We start from the raw sequence: 19,750 nt of genomic DNA, 5'->3' as shown, positions 1-19,750 counted from the left end.
CTAGGAAAAAGGAATGGCAAGTGCGGTGGCCCGGAGGCGGGACCCCTCTGCATGTTTGAGGAGCATCAGTGAGGCCCATGTGGCTGATGCAGAGTGAACAAGGGGAACAGAGGTAGGAGGTGAGGTCAGATTAGCAGAGGGACTGATCACCAAGGGTTTTACAAGCCATCGTTACGACTTAAACTTTTACCCCAAGAAAGAGGGGAAGGCATTGGAGGATGTTCAACACGGAAGCGACAGGCTCTTATATTTTCAAAGGGCCGTCTGGCTGCTGTGTTGAGAACAGACTGAAGGGGCTAGAGGTGGAGGCACGGAGGCAGTTAGGAGGCTCCTGCAGAAATCCAGGAGGTGGACCGGGGCGGCAGTGGCAAAGGCGCTGACAGGTGGTCCAGTTCAGGATGTGCTTTGAAGGCACAGTTACCAGGATTTGCTGATGGATGGGCTGTGGGTGTGAGAGAGAGAGGAAAATTCTGTCAAGGATGACCCTAAAAGGTTTGGCCAGGGCGACTACGAAGATGGAGCTCCCGTTTCTGAAGAAGTAAGTTGTCTTTTTGGCAGGAGGCGGTGCAGGGAGAGGCGTTACATCACAGTTCAGATTGCATTGCAGAGTGATGCTCAAGGGGGGATATTAAGATGCAGTTGGATCTAAGAGTCTGGGGTTCAGGAAGGAGCTCTAAATTGGGGTCCCGATGAGGGGCTTGTGCCATGTAGATGGCATTTAAAGCCAGGGGACGATGAGCTCATCTAAGGAGAGTGCAGACAGGCAAAGGGTTTGAGGCATGACCTCTTGGCCACACCAGTGTTTGAGGTTTAGGGGAAGACCAACCTCCACAGAGACCTGGATGGAGCGTCCAGTGGGGCCGGAGGGAGAGCAGCAGACGAGGGGGCGAAGAAAATGTCTGAAGCTGGAGGGAGTGAACGTCACCTAGAGCTGCTGATGGCTCAGGAAGGATGAGGCTGGAGTGAAGGTTTGGTGGACACAGCAGTTCCTGGTTCTCAGTCCTGCCTGGTGTTTGCAGGCTCTGCTTCCGGGGAGGTGGTCGTGCAGATCAGCCTGGACGAGGAGGAACTGCAGTGTGGCCCCCGCCACCCTTGTCTCGGGTAATGACACGGGGACGTGGCGGGTGCCCGAGGTCCCCGCAGCTCCTGAGCTGTACCGTTGCTCTGGGTCCCACTCTTCCAAAGCAGAGGCGAGCAGCAGGCTTGATGGAAAACTTCAGTTAACAGGAAACTTAATGGAACAAAAGGTTATTGTCGCTCAGGATGGAGTCTGCAGCATGAAGGGACCTGACTTTTCAGTAATACCTAACATTTGCCCTCTCCGGGGACGGCACCATGTGATTGGCTAAGTCTGTCACCTCGAACACAGACAAACTCTTTGGGCAGAGACTTTTGCCAAGCTACTCAAGTTGTGTATTTGTGTGTGTATACACACACACATATATCCCACAAACATGAATATACGTATATATATAGTGCACATAGAAACACAGTTGCCTTAGTTGAGGAATCCCAAGAACCAGGCTGTGGTCTAATCAGGGTTAAGGAAGTAGAACTGATTTCACTTAATACATATGATATAACCCTCAGGATTTATGCAGAAAGAAATGTTTGTGTCCATTTTCCTCAGCAAGGGGAGGTACTAGGCTGCAAATGCTCTTTTCTAGTATAAATGGGCTGTGAGAATAGTGACTTGATAACTGGGTGCGTATGTCATGAATAAAGGAATCTTTATTTAGGCCAGTGAGCCAGCAGGTCAGACTGGACCAGACAGATGGGCAGAGGCGGCTGGACAGAATGTTAAAAGGGATGATAGGTAGCTGGCCGGATGAGTAAATTGGATAGAAAATGACAGGTAGATGATGACTCCAGATTGATGGGTATGTGGAGGGACAGTGACTGGAGAGAGAGATGGCTTGATCCCTTGTGGCGGTGGTGCTTCAGAATCATCTGGCCGGCTTGTGAAACACAGGCTGCTGGATCCAGCCCCCAGAGGTTTGGATTCAGTAGATCCGTGGTAGGGCCTGAGAGTTTGCATTTCTAACCAGTTTCCAGGGGATGCTGGAAACTCCTGGATCAGGAGCCAGGGACCATGCTCTGAGAACCACTGCCCTCTGGGGTGCCTGGGATTGTCCTACAAAACAACAGCCAAGGTGGCATTGCCAGGCCAGGTGGAGGGATAGGGATGGCATCCAGCAGGTGTCCAGGCATCCTGTCACTGGCAACAGGCCTTTGTCCACGGTAGGCCTGGGGGCCCATGGCTCTTCCCCTGGAGATGTAGCACCCTTGCCACCGCCCAGCACTGTCTGGCTGGCTGCCTCCAATCCCTGCCTTCCACAGCTAGGGTTAAATGGAGTCCATAAGGTGCGTGCCTTTGGCCAGCGAAGGCTGGGGGGCGGACACATGGAGCAATCAGGGGCAGTGCCCCGGCCAGCCCAGTGCACGGGGCAGAGACCTCCCTTCCCTGAACCCCTGCATGCCCCCTGTACCTCGGGAACTGCCCTCAGAAGTGCTGGAAGCCACTCCAGTGTTCCTTAACCTCAGCATCCCAGAGAAGTTGTTCTTGTCAGGCCAGAACCGGCCAGGATGGCTCTTGGGGCTGCTCCCGGCGGCCCTGGGGCACAGTGCGGCTGGGCGGGCAGTGAGGACGCCCCGGGCTGGAGGCTGTGGGTCGTGCCCCCCACAGCCCAGCTGCAGACAAGCAGAGTGGCCCAGGCGAGCCCCCTGCTGGCCCAAACCATCCTTCTGTTTGTCACCCCTGCTTTCTCAGGTTTGCTAACCTCGCGTCTCAGCGGGATCCTCCTGAGCAACACAGAAACATGCTCAAGTCTCCCTCGCCTTAAAAAGCGAACAGGCAGCCCCTTCGACCCCGTGCCCCCTCCAGCTGCTGCCTCCCATTCCCGGTAAACGCCCTCCAGAGAGCTGCTCGTTCGCCTGTCTCCGTTTCTCCCCTCTCATGTACCTGCCCACCCACCAGAGTCTGGCTTCTGCCCTCCGCCCTCCACTCAGACGCCCCTGTCAAGTCACTGGCTTCTTCCAGGACGCCAAGCGCTCAGCCCCTCCCCGGCTCCGCAGCGCCCCAGCCCTCCAGCCCTCCGAGCACTCCTGGCTTCTCCCACCGCTCTTCTCCGTTCCGTGTGTGGCACCGCCTTCCCCTGCTTCTCTCCGCACCCCTGGCACCCCTCCTGCCAGGTCCGCCCTCCGCCCAGTGCCCTGCAGCCACAGGCTGCCTCTCTTCCCTCTTCCTCTGAGCTCTAGCCCTCGGCTTGGATGACCGTCCCTACTTTTCTGTCCCCCAGATGTGCGCCTCCAGCCCCTTCCTGGCTACGAGGCCATCCCAAAGGCACGGCAGCCTCCACGGGCCCGGGGCCAAACTTACCGTCCTGTCCCGTCTGGCGGCAGCCCTGGCCAGCGCCCAGTGAGAGGCACCAGCCAGCCGTGCCCCTCAGAAACTTGGAGGCCTTTGACACACCTCTCCCCCTGGGCCTCTGTGGCCAGATGAGCACATCTCGCCCCATCTTATTGCCTCAGTCGCTTTGGACTGTGTGCAGCACTTTGCATCGTCACTGCCCCATCTGAATCCAAACCACTGTCCTTCTTCCCTGGACCACAACGGCCTCCTAAGTGGTCTTCCCACATCCTCTCTTACGTGCCTCTGGCCCTTTTTCCATGTTGCAGCTGCTTTGCGCACGGATTCTGCTCTTTTTTTTTTTTTTTGATGGCTTAGGTGCATTTTATTGATTTTCTTTCAGAATCCTTCTACAAAAGAGCAAAGTTAAAAAGCAAGTCCCTGGCAAGAGGCTGAGGACCATTCCTCTTTCCAGAGAGCCCTCCCCCTCCCCACGTTCCCCACCTGTGTCACTGCTGTGGTTCACGGGGGCAGAGGGCCTGTTACTCAGGACAGTCAGAGAAGCTCTCACACACACAGATGGGAGACGACTCGCCTGGAGAGGGTAGGGCCGGCTTAGGGTCACAGCAGGAGCTGGAGTCTCCAGGGCAGGAGGGCAGGCTGCGTGTAGGCTGGAGGCCCGTTAGACACGGAGCTCAGCCAGGCCTCCTCAGGAACCTAGAAAAGGCTGTGAAATTTGCAGTATCAGGTTTCGGAAAACACAGGGTCAGGGTCAGCGGAGCAGCTGGTAGTGGGGAAGGCCAGGCCCAGCTAATTTCCTGTCAGAGTGGCCCAGAGGCCCCAGCCCCTCTCCGGCTGGCCACAGGGGAGGAGATGCCGGGAATGGCTCACATTCCTCTGGCTGGGGCCACGCCGGACCTCAGGGGACCTGTGGGGAGTGAGGAGGTGGACGTGCTGAGGCCGGAGTTGGGGGCCCTCTGCAGGGACCAGGCCTCTGCCGTCCAGCCCTTTGGCTGGAGGGGGGCCAGGGGCTGTAGAGCAGAGCAAAAATCCGTCACAGCTGCTGGAGCTTTAGGACAAAGGAGCCCAACCTTGCATTTCAGATGAGGAAACAGAGGCTCAGACAGGACCAGGTCTCACAGGATCACACACGCATCCTGGTTCTAAGCCCCAAACTCTGTTTCTTCTGGCCAGGGCTGCATTTCCTGGAAGGCCCAGCTTTGCTGAGCTGTGTGACAGTGGGGGACAAGCGGGCTAGGTCTGTGCCCCTCTTGGAGGGAGGCAGGACCCCTCACTTCCAGCCCGGGATGCGTGCTTCCCAGGTGGTCTAGCTGTGGGGTGGGCAGCCCATGTGGGGAGGGCGTGCGTGTGAGCTGTGAGTCAGCTGAGGGCCCGTGTGTCCTCCCAGTGGAGGACCCCAGCTCATTCCACGCACAGATGGAACTCTTGTCCTGGTCCAGCCCTAGGAGGCTGAGGCTGTGGAGTCCTGGCCTTGAGTGGCCTCTAAGTGGCCTGACCAGGCCCAGGGGGAGGCAGAGGTCATGGGTCCCTGGCCCGGTTGAAGTACGATGCTGGGGAGGACGAGCCGGGGATGCAGTCACACAAGCCTGGGTGCAGACCTGGCTCTGTCAGATGCTACCGTGGGACCTTGGGCCAGTCAGTTAACCTTTCTAAACTACTGGCCCCTCAGCTGCAAAGCAGGGAGGGGCTACTCCATTTCTCTCTGTCCATCAAGTGGTACGGTGGCTCTGTGACTTGGGCGGGTCTCCTGCCTGACACTGTGGGACAGAACCCCTCCCAGAGCCCAGAAGGGCTGCCCGTGCCCTCACTCCACGGGTGCCCCCTGCTCCCCCCAAGCAGCAAGTGGCCTCCTGGGGAGGCGGGGCCAGGGCTCCGCGCTCCACCTGGCCGTCCTTCCCTGTCTCCCGGCAGTTGCCTCTGAGGCTGGGGACATTTTCAGGTGTCCCAGGCATCCACCCACCAGTCAGGCCCCAGGTCCTACAGATGCCAGCTCAGGCCTGTCTCCGAGGCTTCCACATCTATCCAGCCGCGCTGCCTTCTCAAATTTGAACAAGCACGGCGGCCGCGAGCTGCCCTCCCTTCTCACTCTCCCCCGTGTGTTCTTCACTAGGGAGATCTTTTTAAACCGCATCACAACCTGGTTTAACTGCCTTCCCTGCCCTCCTCCGTGCACCTTTGCATCCGTGAATTCAGCATAAATGTCAGTCACTCAGGGAAGTCTTCTGTGATCCTCAGAACTGGACTAGGATCTCCTCCCATCTTTCCACAGGCCCCGTCACAGCTTTGATTACACTAGATACCAAACCTTGCGTGTCTGGATAATGGCTTATTTCACTTGGGGTCCAGCATAGCCAGAACAGGCATCAGCACACAGCAAGCAAGAATGATGGACAAATGCCTGAAAAGATGGACACGCCATAGTTTGGGGTGATGGGCCCATTCGTAGTAGGTTCCCTCCTACAGTCAGAGGTTTGGGGGAACGTGTGCCCCTTATTAGGGCTGACCATGGCACCTCCTATACCAAGGCCCTGGGCAGAGACATAACTTCTGGTCACCTCCCTTTGGTGAGGCTCAAGTGATGGGGTCATGGCAGGGACCCCCAGCCCCACCTGCTAAACTCAGCTGCCCCCAGGAAATTTGGATGTTGACAGAGGCAATGGGTGGGCCCGTGTCCGACAGCGTCTGCATGTATAAGTGCCTACGTCACTGGGGTGTGTACACGTGCAAGTGTACGTGTGTGAACACGTAGCGCTTGTCTGTTGCCTGTGTGTCAGGACTCTGTTTGCGTGTGTGTGAGTGTCCCCCTCAGGGCCTTGCAGCAGCTCCTTCCCAACCCAGCCCAGACCCTCGAGCCCATACCCTCCGTAACACCTCCACCCTCTGCCTCCCTCCTGCCTCTCCCTGGGCCATCCCCCATGCAGCATCCCTGCCCAGGGCCCCGGTGCCCTACACACACCTCTGTAATTTCATGTATCACGGCAGTTCATCTGTATGATGCTGTATTAGTTTTCTGTTGCTGCTGTAACAAATTACTACAGACTTAGTGGCTTAAAACGGCAGATTTATTACGTTACAGTTCTGGAGGTCAGAAGTCCAAGATGGGTCTCACTGGGCTAAAATGAAGGTGTCAGCAGGGCCGTATTCCTTCGTGGAGTTTCTCCCAGCTTCCAGAGGCTGCCCACATTCCTTCGCTCATGGCCCCTTCTGTCTTCAAAGTCAGCGATGGCTGACTGAGTCTCTCTCTTATCACATCACTCTGACGCTCGCTTCTGCCTCCCTCTTCTGCTTATAAGGACCCTTGTGATGACATTGGGCCCATCCGGGGTAGTCTCTCGAGGTCAGCTGATTAATAGCCTTAATTCCATCTGCAACCTTAATTCTTCTTTGCCACATCAGGTAGCATCTTCACAAGCTCTGGGGATGCGGACACAGACATCTTTGGGGGCGGTGCAGGGACGACATTATTCTGCACATCAGAGATGGTCTGTCCCTTCTTTCACTTGTGAGCTCTTTGGGCCTGTGCTGTGTCTTACACATCTGCAGATGCCTCAGGAGCAGAACAGTGCTCAGCCCGCACTAGGTGTTTATTATATGTTTGTTGGATAAATCTGATTCAGCCAACAATTTGTGGGGAATCCATTTTGTGTTGGGTAATTTTACATATATCATCACAGCTTTTGTTCCCATTTTATAGGTGAGGAAATTGAGGCTCAGAGAAGTTAGGAACCACCCAAGGCCAAAGAGTAAGTGACAGAGCAGAAGCTCAGTGGACATTGACCTCAGGTAGACAAGGCTGACACCTTTGTTCCTTTGAGTCTGGAGCTCCAAGAGAGACAAGCCCCTAGACCTTTGGTGGTGGCCATGAAAATGCACCTCTCAGGTTTCAGACTGGCCCCCGCTGCAGTGTTCTGACACCTGTCACCATTTGCTCTCAGGTCCCCGGACTGCTCTGACAGGCAGTCTTGGCACGAGGTCTCCCCCAGTGGCCTTGTTGCTTTCTTAGATCTGAACCGCAGCCTAAGACTCTTCTGCTCCACCTTCTGTCCTCCCTTCTCTCCTCCATAGGGGTCAAACCTACATGAGTCTGATGTCCCTCCCAGCTGCCCCCCACTCTCTGCCCACCTTCCCTCACAGGTGTTACCCCTAGAAATCTCTTGCACATAGAATCCCGTCTTCCTGTCTACTCCTTTAAGTACCAGAACTGACATAAATGGTCTGAGGAAACAGTGTAAGAAGAGGACCTGAGGCTGTCTCACTCTGAGGGGAGGGGAGGAGGATGCCATCCTGGCTGGTGGGTGCCCCAGGTGGTCCCTAGAGCAGGTTGTAGCTCAAATGCTAAATATTTCACTGGTGAGGACTTGGGAAAATTTCCTAGAGGGGAAGAATTCTGTGGCAGGGGTGATAATTCAGGCATTTGAAAAATAAGGGGGGAACAGTGCCTTCTAAAGGTCGGCTGGTTACTGCTTGCTTGTCCTGACGCCCCACAGAGGGAGGGAGAAGGACAGCGAGCCACTAACAAGCAGCCAGTGGGTGAGTGTGACAGCAGGGAGCCCGGGTGTGTGTGTGCCTAAATAGGGGCCCTCACCCCTGAAGTGGGGGGCAGGTACAGCTGAGTGGCAGGTGAAGACAAATAGAGTTGCAGAGCTCCAGGTGAGTCCGAGCCCTCAGTCAGGGTAGTTGTGTGAGGACCGGGCCCAGCTGGGGAGATCTGGAACCCTGAGACCTGAGCTGAAGGCATCTGCATAGCACCCCTGAGGTCACGGGTGCTGCATCTTCCCTGACCCTCTGGGCTGGCAGGGGTGACCCACCCATGAGAACTGCCATCTCTGCTGCACTGAAAGATGCCACAGAGGCCTCGCCCCCGCAACAGTGCCCTCCCAGGAGTTGCCCCTGCTTCCTCTCCTGTCTGCCAAGGACAATGATTAGGGTTGAATTCCAGAATAATCTGGCTGGGGACCTGCTGGACCTGATAAGGGGAAAGAGACTATCTTGTGAAAGAATAGGAACTATTGTGGATACTGGCAGGAGGAGGGGGACGCTCCTGGGATTGGATTTTGAGAGTGCTTGATGAAGGGAGCTGGAGCATAAGACCGGATAAGCAAGATTCCATTGACGTGAGGACACTTTGTTGAGACACAAGATTTAATACCCTAGCTAGGATGCCAGGGGATGCAGCAGACTCTTTGAGAGGTCTGGAAAAAGCAGAGGCCGGCACTCAATGAAACGGAAATACCCAAGTTCCCCTGGCAGATGGTAGAGAAGAAATTTACAACAGCTGAGGAAAACGGGCACCTAGAATGATGTATTATGTAAGGCCAGTAGTGACGGGCAAGGCAGAGGGCAGACAAGGGGGCTTGCCCTACGGCAAGCTGTAGAGATGGTGAACAGAGCATGGTGCTCCTAGGGGCAAGACGGACAGGCAGCCAGTAGGCTCTGCTTCACATCACCGGCCAGGAAAGCAGACGGGAGCGGAGGAGCAGGAGGCAGGGCAATAGCAAGTCACGGTCCCTTGCTGAGTTCCCAGACCTGAGCCAGTTTTCAGACACGGAACCCGTCGACTGAAGAGGTGGCCGAGCCTCTAGGAGGAAGGACCCTGCAAAACTGCAACCAGTAGGTACCATGGGGATGCCTTCAGTTTTTCCCCAGAGGTCTATGGCCATTTGTTTGGGTGACTGTTCACTAGAGAAAGGGGAGCAGTCGACAGAGTTTGAGTTGACATTAACACCTGGAGACTCGAAGCATCATCACAGGCCCTTTTTCAGAGCGGGACCTATGGAGGTCAGGTAGCAAGTGGAATCCTGGCTACAGTTCAGCTTGCAGTGGGCTCACTGGGTCCACAACCCACCCGGCAGTCCCTTGTACTCCAGTGTTTAACTAGAATTCAGGTGCTCTGATAGTAGGGGTAACCCCACATTGGGTGCCTGGCCCAGTGGGTAGGAGCTCTCACAGTAGAGAAGGCCAAGTGGAAACTTCTGAAACTGCCTTCTCACTCCCTCACCCTGCTCAAGGTAGTAAATAAAAAATAACATCTCATCCCAGGGGTTATGGCAGAAACGAATGCCACCATTAACCACTTAAAGGACGAATGGGTGGTGGTCCTACCATTTCTCATTTAATTCACCAGTCCGACCTTTGCAGAAATCAACAGATCCGGGAGGAAGACTGCAGACTGTCTCAGGCTTAACCAAGTGATAGCCCTGTTTGCAGCTGCTGTGTCAGATGTGGAATCATTGCTAGAGCAGATTAATAAGGGCTTAGGTATGTGGTTTGCGGTCATTTGGCAAATGTGTTCTTTTTCCACTCCAGTTTGAAAAGAGGATCAGAAACAGCTCACACTCACATGGGCTGAACAACAATATTCATTTACAGTTTTGCCTCAAGGCTACGCTTGTCACAGTATAATCCCTTTGTGGTAATATGCCCTTTGTCATAATATAGTCCCCAGAGATCAGGGCCACGTGAGTACCACGGTGATCCACTACATCAATGACACCATGGTGATGAGACAGGATGAGTAAGAGGTGCCTCTGTGCTGGAGGCCTGGCGAGACCACATGCAGTTCAGAGTGTGGCGTATAAACCTATGAAGACTCGAGGACCTGCCACTTCACTTCGTGAAGTGTGTAAGGGGTTCAGCGGCCAGGGGTATGCCAGGATATCCCCTCCCAAGTGAAAGACATTGCTACATCTTGTCTCTCACAATGGTGAAGACAGCACGGTGCCTGGTACCCCTGTTTGGGGTTTGAGACAGCATATTGGTGACATGGAAGGCTGCTGGCTGTAGGTGGATCCCATAAAAGGAACAGGCACTGCAGAAGGTCCAGGCTGCAGTGCAAGCAGTCCTGCCGCTTGGGTCATATCATTTGGCAGAGTCTCTGGTGCTGGAAGTGTCAGCTGGGGGAACGGGAAAAGATGTAGTATGAAGCTTGTGGGAAGCCCCAGTGGGAGAATCACAGGGCAGGCCCCTGGGATTCCACAGCAAGGCTACGCGATCGGCAACAGGATCACACACCTGTTGAGAAACAGTTCCTGGCACGTCACTAGGCTCTGGTTCCTAAGCTCTGGAACATTTGACCAGGGCACACCATATGGGGCATCTGAAACTGCCCATTCTGAGTTGGGGTCTGTTGGACGCATCAATTCAGAGTCAGATGGGCCTGGCAGTAGAATATTCATAAGATGGAATTGCTCCCTCTGGGGTTGAGCCTGAGCGGGGCCAGAGGGCACCAGTAAACCGCATGAGGACATAGCCAGTGCCTGTCCCCTGGCTGGTACCTATGGCCACATGGAGGGTCCTGTACAACCAGCTGAAAGAGGAGGAAAAAGCCTGAGCCTGGTTTATGGATGGGTTGATGTGGTACATGGGTACAAACTGAAGATGGACAGTGGCTGCATGACAGGGTGTAAAGGGAAATGGAAAATATTCCCACTGGGTAGGGCTGTGAGCAGAGGACTTGGTCATGTACTTCGTGTACAAAAAGTGGCCCAAGGTAGTGAGAAGACACACACGCTCTTGGGCAATGGCCAAATGGCCTGTTTGGTCAGGGGCCTGGAAGGAAAAGGATGGGAAGACTGGGGACAAGGAAATGTGGGGTAGAGACAAGTGGATGGACATACGGCAGAAAACATGAAGATTTTAGTGCCACGTGTTAATGCCCATTAGAAAGCACCCAACACATTAAGGCAGTGAATTTAAGCAAGTAAACAAAATGACCTGGACAGTTGATGCTAGCTGGTCCCTATCATTGGCTACATAGAACCAGCACGATGAGCATAAGTGGAGTGGCCACAATGGCAGAGGCAGAAGCCATGCAAAGGCTAACGTGGGCCCCAAAGCACAGACTCCCACATACCAAGGCCATTCTAGGCACTGCCGCCCCTCAGTGTCCAGCCCGCCAGCAGCAGAGACCTATGCTGAGCCCTCACGTGGCACCATTCCCGCCTGGGGCAAGTCCGCTACATCAGGCCCTTTCCATCCTGGAAGGGCCAGTGGTTCATCTTCACAGGGATAGAGAACTCTTCTGGGTTTCCCTTTCCTGACCACAGAGCCTCAGCACCACTCCCCAGGGACTTACAGAAGGCCGGATCCAAAGGTGTGGAATTCCACTCAGCTTAGCATTTGGCCAGGGACACAGCAAAGGTCCTCTTGCACTATAGTTCATGGCTGCCACCAGGGCGCTTAGAACTCCTATGTCCAGGAACCAGCAGGGATCCTTGACCCTGATCAGCAGAAGGCAGGGCTGCTTCTACACCATGTGGGCAGGAAGGAAGGTGTGTGCTGGATGATCTTCTAGCTGCCTCCAAGTAAGCCCCACTGTAACTGAGAAAGGACCCGTGCAGCAGCCCTGACCTGAGACAGGTCTAATTACCAAGTATTCAGGTCCCTCCTCCCCCATCAAAGGTTTTGGTCACATCACCAGGCAAGCTGAGGTTGTTGAGAGTGAGGGGAATTCAAAATGGAGAGTGGGGGAGGGAGAGCGTGAGATGAACTCCATGACAGGGTAGTTAGCCCTCCGACTCCCCTCTTTCTCTCCTGAGTCTCCCTTAGGAAGAGAGGCCCAAGGGAAACAGGGAGGAACTGCTCTCTGAACCTGGCCACAAGGGGTGGACTGCAACCGCCGTGAGAAGACTTCCCCCGGGTCTCTGACTGCAGGGGCTGTGCGTGACTGTCTGCCCCAGCTGTGCTTTCTGGAATCTACTACTGTGTTTGCTTCCCTGGCTGCTGCCTGCTGATGACTAAGCGGGGCAGGGCTCCCAGGCAGGCCCGCCCTTGGGAGGTGTGGGGTTCCTCTGACGATTCCTGAGGACTTCTCACCTGTCTCGCCAGGCTTCCTTGGAACTGCTCCACAGTCTAAGTCTCCCACCCAACTTTTCCTCCTCCCTCCCTTCCCTTTGTCTTTCACAAGGTCACACCTGCACCCAGGTCTCCTGGCCCTCCCAGCCTCCCCCCACTTTCCTTTCCATTCCCGGCCTGCTTCTCAGAGGACTGGGGCTAACACACCTGCCTCCCCAAGCAGGGTTCTGGACCAGCAGCCTCAGCGTCACCTGGGAGCTTATTAGACATACGGAATGTCAAGCCCCTTCTCAAACCTACTGAATCAGAATCTTTATCTTAACAAGGTGATTCATACACGCACCATAATTTAAGAAGCATTGATTTATAGATGATTTGGTCTTGTTCAGCAAATCCTTTAAATCTCAGTTTGGAATCTCAGTCATTGCAAAGGTGAACCATTGGAATCACAAAATCGCAGATCTGGGTCCTTCATTTTATAGGTCAAAGCCTGCAGAGCTAAGGCGAAGGTTCAGCGTCATATAGTGAATTAGAACAGAGCCAGCACCTGGGTCTCTCGCCTCCCAGCTCTTTCCACTTTGGCTCTGCTGTGAGCAGGCCACTTGCTCTAAATCTGCATTGCCTAGCATGGTAGCACTGGAATGTGGCTAGTTGTGGTATAATAAAAAAACAAAGTTTTTTGGGGGGGGTCTTTGTCCTGGGTTTGCGGTACAGAGTTGCTAAAACATTTAGAATTTCCTGAGTGAAAGGAGTGCCTTTGTTATTCATAATGAGTCCCTTTGACCACTCGTGTGTTTATGTGAATGCAGTGACTCAGGCTGTCGCCCCTAGATAGCTTTAGGATGAGGACTGGTTACCAGAAGGAGAAACGTGTGAATAGAGTGGGAAGCTACAGCCTCTAGGGGGGCTGGAGAGTGGGTTATGGAAACATCCTGAACAAGATCCAGAGAGCTTCCCAGTTGGCGACCACACGGAAGTGCGGGGAGGGCGGCACGCCACTCACTGCTCCCGAGCCTGGCCCCACACGTCTCTTCCACGCGGCTGCTGTTGTTTCCTTTACGCCAAACCAGTAAACATAAGCAAAGTATTTTCCTGAGTTCTGTGCGTTCTTCATGGCCCCTGGGACTTGCAACTGGCCTCTGAAGGGGGGCAGTCTTATGGGACCGAGCCTTTAACTGTGGGGTCTGTGCTGACTCTGGGGAGGATGTATCAGAACTGGGTGCGCTGCTGGACACCCAGCTGGTGTGGGAGAACTGGAGAATGGAGTGGGAAAATGACACGCATTTCATAAGTGGTGTCGGAAAAAAGATAACACAGTGGTCCAAACTGAGATGCGCTATAAGTGCAAAATACACACTGGATTTTGAGGACTCAGTATGAACGAAGACTATAAAATATTTCATTAATAATTTTTTATACTGATTACATGTTGAAAAAGTGTTTTTGATAGATTATCGTAAATATATTATTGAAAATAAGATAAAATGTTATAAAATTAACTTCATCTATTTCTTTTTTTTTAAACAGTTTTACTTATTTCTTTATTTGGTTGCACTGGGTCTTAGTTGTGGCAGGCAGGCTCCTTAGTTGCGGCAGGCAGGCTCCTTAGTTGCGGCATGTGGGCTCCTTAGTTGTGGCATGGGAACTCTTAGTTGTGGCATGGGAACTCTTAGTCGTGGAATGTGGGATCTAGTTCCCTGACCAGGGATGGAACCCGGGGCCCCTTCATTGGGAGCACGGAGTCTTATTCACTGCGCCACCAGGGAAGTCCCTCTATTTCTTTTTACTTTTTAAAAAAGATACACAAGTGGCTTGCATTATGTGTCTATTTGGCAGTGCTGCTCCAAGCCTTATCTCTTCATCAGCACTGCTTTATTTTTGGCTTATTTCATAGCTCTGGTTGCTGGTTGCCGTAGCTGAGGGCATTTCCTGGTTATCAGCCTAAAATCTTGAGATTATTCAGAAGTTCTTTATGAGATAATGGGGTTACTTAACAACTCTTAAAAGAACTCCTGGTGAAATATCTATAAATGTCAATTTTCACTGAGAAGCAAACCAGCCGTACCATTAACAGTTAACGCTCTGGCTCTGGAGTGAGGCCACTGGGCGGAGGGTTTGGGAGGTAAGAATAAAGAACCTGGGCTGAAGGTGTTGGGGAGTGGGGCTTGCGCTCATGTGCTCCCTCGGGTCTGCATCTTTCAAGAGCCCGGAGGAGAAAGGCTTTGTCACAGGAGCCGCGGGGGCAGGGGCACCAGGCCCCAGTCCTTCTTCCTTGGAACCTAGTGCCCTTCTCCCCGTCACAGCTAAGACGGGCGGAATGAAGGGCGTCCTGACACTTGTGCTCAACTCCCAGTCCCCGTTGCTTCCCTCCTTACTGAATGTCAGGGACACAGTAGGAGAGAATGGCAGGTCCCAGGGCCAGCCATTCAGAAGAGAGGCCTGGGGCTAATGAAGGCCTGAGGGCCCTGGCCTGGGTCGCATGAGCCCTCTAGACTGAGGAAATCTGAAGGCTTAAGAGGGGGATGCCACTGCCTCACCCTGGGGGTCCCCCTCAGGGAGGGCTCCTGGATGTCAAGACTTAGAGGTTCAGCCCTGAGGAGAACCTGCATTCTGATGGCTCCATTCGAGATGTAGTTAGAGTCCCCAAGGTAAACTCCAAGGGCTTATCTAGAGGAACTGTTGTCCAGAACTGAAAGCACTGATCCTTCATCTGTGCTGTTTAACTATTTCCTGAAGCAGAAAAACCTCCTTCCAAACTAGAGTTAAATTTCTCCTGCCTAAAGTTCTCACAAATTGCCATGTGCCACAGGTGGTGGGACTGCGACCGGGAAGAGGTGAAGCACTTAACCAACTTCACACAGCTCACCAGGGGCTCAGGGTGGGAGTGGCGGCCTCACGTCTCTCACCTAAACTCTGCAGCAGTGCGTCCAGAACCCAGAAGCTCAGGCCAGCCTGTCCAGTGTCTCTGGTTACTTCCTGAGCAAAGGGCAGTGATGACATTAAGAGAACCAAGGCAAGAAATGGGTTATGCTGCATTTTACCCTTGAACTTTTAGCCCCACGTATGAATCATAAATGTTGCCTTCTGAGTGCTAAGCAATGCACAGTGAACTTTATTTCAGTAAATGAGGGATGGTTCTTCTTAAGAAATAAATTTAATTCAAGGTGGTTAGTGAATGCAAGGCATGTAGCGCCTTCATGAAAGTTACAAGAATCCAGTTACAAAAGAAGCACTGTGTAAAGTCTCAAATAGCTGAGGGTACAACGGGCTCCATATTTTACAGAGTACAAAAAATTATTTCATATACAAAGAAAAATACAAATAATGTGCAAAAACCATTTTCACAGGTGGCAATTTATAAAATGAAAATGGTAGAAAAAGCCTTCATTCTTATCATCCCCCAATTTCTTATATATTAACACAATTCTATTTTCTAGTGTGTAGATAATTTTAAATTTGAAAATCTGATTTATTTTTAATCTACAAAGCGGCTTTTTAAAAAGGGAACCATTTCACTACTGAAATTTTATGAATGAATCAGTTAATTTTATATTAAATTATAAGCAGACTATCTGAAAAACAAGGATATAAGAACTCATATATACATATTTTTGAAATATTAGTTTGGTATTTAACATATTAACATTTCAAAACAAATGTAATGATCTAGCTACCTACGACTCCAGCCAACCGCAGCGGCCGTTGCAGAAAAGCTGTTTCTGTGTGCCATGAGAAACAGTATTCCTGGTGTCTTAAGCTGAACAAACACAGGCTATGAGAAGTAAAGAAAACCTAAAGACCAAACAAGTCCCTACTGTTCATGTGCAGAGGTGCCGTTTGGGTATCCAGTCACGCCACAGTGCGACCTCGGTTTACACAGCCCTTGTCATAGGGGTCGTGTGGTCATAAACAGCTGGCTTCTGTCTCTCAAACATCTCCACGTTATTAGTTCAGTGCAAGTGTCTGTTTTGTGAGTTAGTGCATTCAGCTTTTTGCATGTTATTTTCTGTAAGAAGCCGTCAGGGAGCAGAAGAATACATGGGAGCACAAAGTCCTGCATCCTCAGGGCACCTTTGGCCTAGAAAATTCAGTGTTTTGGAAGCAGTATTTTCCTGCATTGGCCTGGTGATTACTGCATCATTCTCTGGACAATCTTTTTGCATCAGGATAATCTTGTGTGCCCCCCTTTGCCTGCCACTGAGCACTGATGGTCTTGCTGTGAACCCCAATGGTCGAGCAGGTATCACGGAAGCACCTTTGACAGCACCAGAGAACTGAGCATCTCTAAGGTCAGGTAGTAAGAATAGGAGCCTTTGATGGGAAACCTAGTCTATGCAGAATGGAAGATAGTCTTGGAGGATTTTGATTTTTGCTTGTCAGAAAGCTCTCCAAGGATATTAGGACCTTGGAGAACAAAAAGGATCTATGTATCTTTCATGAAGAAGGACCCAGGTAGGTGGCAGCCACTTTGCCTAGGGGATGGATGACGGTCGGCTCAGGAAGCATTCTTCTGATCCCTAACCATGAAGACCCTGTTAGAACAACCTAGTGCAAGATACAGGGAGGGCCTAGGGCTCTTGACAGACCTGTGTAACACACCCACTCAGGCTAAGCAGGCTTAGCAACTGCTAAAAGAGGGGAATGGGTTAAGTCTGGGTAGGAGAACCTTAGGCCCTAGGATGACTCATCAGAACCAGCAGGAAGCTGTCAGCTCCTCAAGGACTCACACACTTTTTTCCTATCTGGCAGCACAAGCCCCTCCTCCCTCTTCTGTTTGGGTTGACCATGGGCATCAGGCGTCAGATATACAGCTCTGGATCCTGTCCATCCACTGCTGGGCACTCTGTCCATCCTGGGCACAGAAGTTATACACACGTTTGCTGGTCTTGAGCTATAAAATCAAATGAAGAGAACCAGAGATGAAGGGCAGGGCTAGTCTATGGCTTTGGGCAAGTGTGCAAATAAATCCCTGTGACCTTTCCTTTCCGTTCTGCCCCAGAACCTCTGTTATTTTCTCTGTCTCCCACTATCATACTGTCATCGCCTTTAGAGTCATTATACTTTCCTGGCCCCGAAAGTCAAGGGGGATGTCAACAGAAGGGCCTGGCAGAGAAGAGAGACACACTAGGAAAGCCTGACTTTGCATCTTCCCGGGGCCTTCCTTGACTGAGGAAGAGGGTCAGGAATGGCTGGAGTCTCTGGCCCCGCCCACGCACTGCACCAGTGCAGCACAGGCGCCAGGAAGGCCGAGCTTCATCCACACCACGATGGGGTTGGCTTTCATGTCCCCTTTCCATCCCCTTCTCTAAGTCTTCAGTTGGGGCCACACTGGCAGCCCAGAGTCAGGGAAATGGCTTCATAGGCTGAGCAGGGCCCTAGAATATGACCTGTGTTCCATATGTAGTCCTGCTTGGCTCTGGGGATTAGATAAGTCCCCTATCATGTGGCCCATAAAATGCCCCAAGGCCCACCTAAGGACTGCTGAAGATGTTAGGGCAGACAGTCATCATGTGTGACTAAGGATGTTTTTTTGTGGATGATCAAGCATGAAGATCAATGGATACAAAGGGAAGTAATATCTGTTCTTGACAGTAGGTGGTGAGTGAATAACTAACAATATTTAACAAGGCGTTCATCTGCTTCCACGTGTAGCTGGATCCCTTTTAAAGGAGTCTTTTGTGCAAAGCGATGTGCAGCCTTTCTGAGACATGTGGACAGCAGGGAGAGGTCAGGTTTGGGGATGAAGAGTGCTGGGTTCAAGCTCTGTAGCAATTCCCACAGCCGGGGTGGGTCTGTGACCCATGTGCAGTTACCACCAATTGCTCTGAGGCCCCATGATTCTTGGAGGTGGATGGATTGTAAGGGATCATGTGCAAATAGAGCCAGGAAAAGGCAAGATCGACTTACATCAAAGAAAGCCTTGTCACTCGTGTGCTTTGGGGCTCCCATGCTGGGGCCAGCAGGGATGACCATTTCTACCTCAGCCAGATCAATGTGGCCTTTACAGCTTGTGTCCTCACCCGAGTCATAGTATCGCAGCTGGAACCAAAAAGATACATGGGATATAAGAGACACAGAAAGGGAAAACAGCATGGCTTTTCAAAATGTATTTGAATACTTTCCCACATCTTGCTAGACTATGCCTGGAAGAATAGACAAGAAGTTAAAAACGCTGGTTGCTCCTAGGAAGAGGAATTAGACAGCTGGGAGAAAGGCGGAAAAAGACGTATTTTTTGAAATTTGAACAAATAAGTGTATTACACATAGAAAAAGTCAACTAACAACTGTAAAAAATATATATATACATGTAACATATAAAAAAGGGTTAATGTTTAGAATATATACCGAATTCCTAGAATTGAGAAGAAAAAGATAACCTAATAGAAAAATGGTCAAAGGATTTCAACAGGCAAGTCACAGAAGAAATGTGAGTGACCTATAAACATCTGAGAAGATGAACAACCTGATCAAAGAAAAGTAAATGAAATCAATGAGATTTCACTTTTCACTTAGATTAAGAAATATTAAAATGGCTGACAATATTCAGGCTGAATGGAAGGCACTAGGTATTCTCAAACACTGTTAGTGGGGATATAATTAGTCAGAAGCCTTTTAGAGGACAATTTGGCAATATGAACTAAAATTTAAAATGTTTATACCTATTGATACACCTTTCCCACCTCTAGAAATTTATCCTACAGAAACACTCCCACAAGCATGCAAAGACACACCTATAAAGAGGTTTCCTTCAGCACTGCCTTTATTTTATTAGCTAACAACTGAAAAGGTATCTGTCAATATGGTGTTGGTTAATTAAATGATGGTACATCAATAATATGGAATTCTATACAACATTTCAAAAATGTTAAGATCTATTATGAACTGGTAGGAAAATATGTCCAAGCTATCTTTATTTATTTATTTATTTATTTATGCGGTACGCGGGCCTCTCACTGCCGTGGCCTCTCCCGTCGCAGAGCACAGGCTCTGGACGCGCAGGCCCAGTGGCCATGGCCCACGGGCCCAGCCACTCCGCGGCATGCGGGATCCTCCCGAACCGGGGCACGAACCCGCGTCCCCTGCATCAGCAGGCAGACTCCCAACCACTGCGCCACCAGGGAAGCCCCAAGCTATCTTATATTTAAAAAGCAAGTTTCCAAATAGCATGTAGATATAAAGTGACTTTTGAAAAACAATAAATAGCTCAACATTTGATTGAGTGGTTACTGTGTGTAAGGACTGGACATCACTCTAAATTAGTCTGGACTTCACTCTCTATAATCTACACGGCAGGAATGTGTGTGGCGCCTCCGTCTCTGTGGTTCTGGCCTCAGACTTTTCTCTGCCTCTCCATTCAGGCATAGTATGAGTAGGACTAAACAGAAAAACCATATACCTTTCGTGTTAAAGAAATCTAAAAGACTGGCAAGAATGCAAATATAATTTGATGTAATTGTAACTTATAGAAAAATTATGACATTCTCCTGTTATATTTAGTGATTTAATGAAACTTTTCTACACAGTGTAGGCTCTATGGTTTCAGAGAGAATGTTGTTTAAAGTCCAGCCCCCTAAAAAGGGCTTCCAT

At 51.3% G+C, this 19,750-nt stretch overlaps 1 protein-coding gene and 1 long non-coding RNA gene across 7 annotated transcripts in view; both read right to left on the bottom strand.

Annotated features, from left to right (window-relative positions):
- Positions 1 to 219: 219 nt before the first annotated feature.
- On the bottom strand, positions 220 to 3,671 carry LOC117196375 (uncharacterized). Its single transcript, XR_007478814.1, has 3 exons — positions 3,380 to 3,671; positions 827 to 1,054; positions 220 to 442 (listed from the first exon to the last, which is right to left on the bottom strand). It is a non-coding gene; the product is annotated as an uncharacterized LOC117196375 (long non-coding RNA).
- An 11,569-nt stretch (positions 3,672 to 15,240) lies between these two features.
- Positions 15,241 to 19,750, bottom strand: part of SBF2 (SET binding factor 2) — a 457,341-nt gene continuing 452,831 nt past the window's right edge. For all 6 annotated transcript variants that reach the window (XM_049713586.1, XM_033404541.2, XM_049713584.1 and 3 more), the window contains 2 exons: positions 18,071 to 18,202; positions 15,241 to 17,054 (listed from right to left, as the gene is read on the bottom strand). In XM_049713586.1, coding sequence (XP_049569543.1) covers positions 16,956 to 17,054; positions 18,071 to 18,202 — 231 coding nt within the window. In that variant the 3' untranslated portion in view covers positions 15,241 to 16,955. The remainder of the gene's footprint in view (positions 17,055 to 18,070; positions 18,203 to 19,750) is intronic.

The sequence above is a fragment of the Orcinus orca genome, chromosome 8 (assembly GCF_937001465.1).
Source record: "Orcinus orca chromosome 8, mOrcOrc1.1, whole genome shotgun sequence".
In the NCBI taxonomy this organism is placed as follows: Eukaryota; Metazoa; Chordata; class Mammalia; order Artiodactyla; family Delphinidae; genus Orcinus; species Orcinus orca.
The sequence above is the reverse complement of the archived record's forward strand: the minus strand, read 5'-3'. Positions and strand labels throughout refer to the sequence as shown.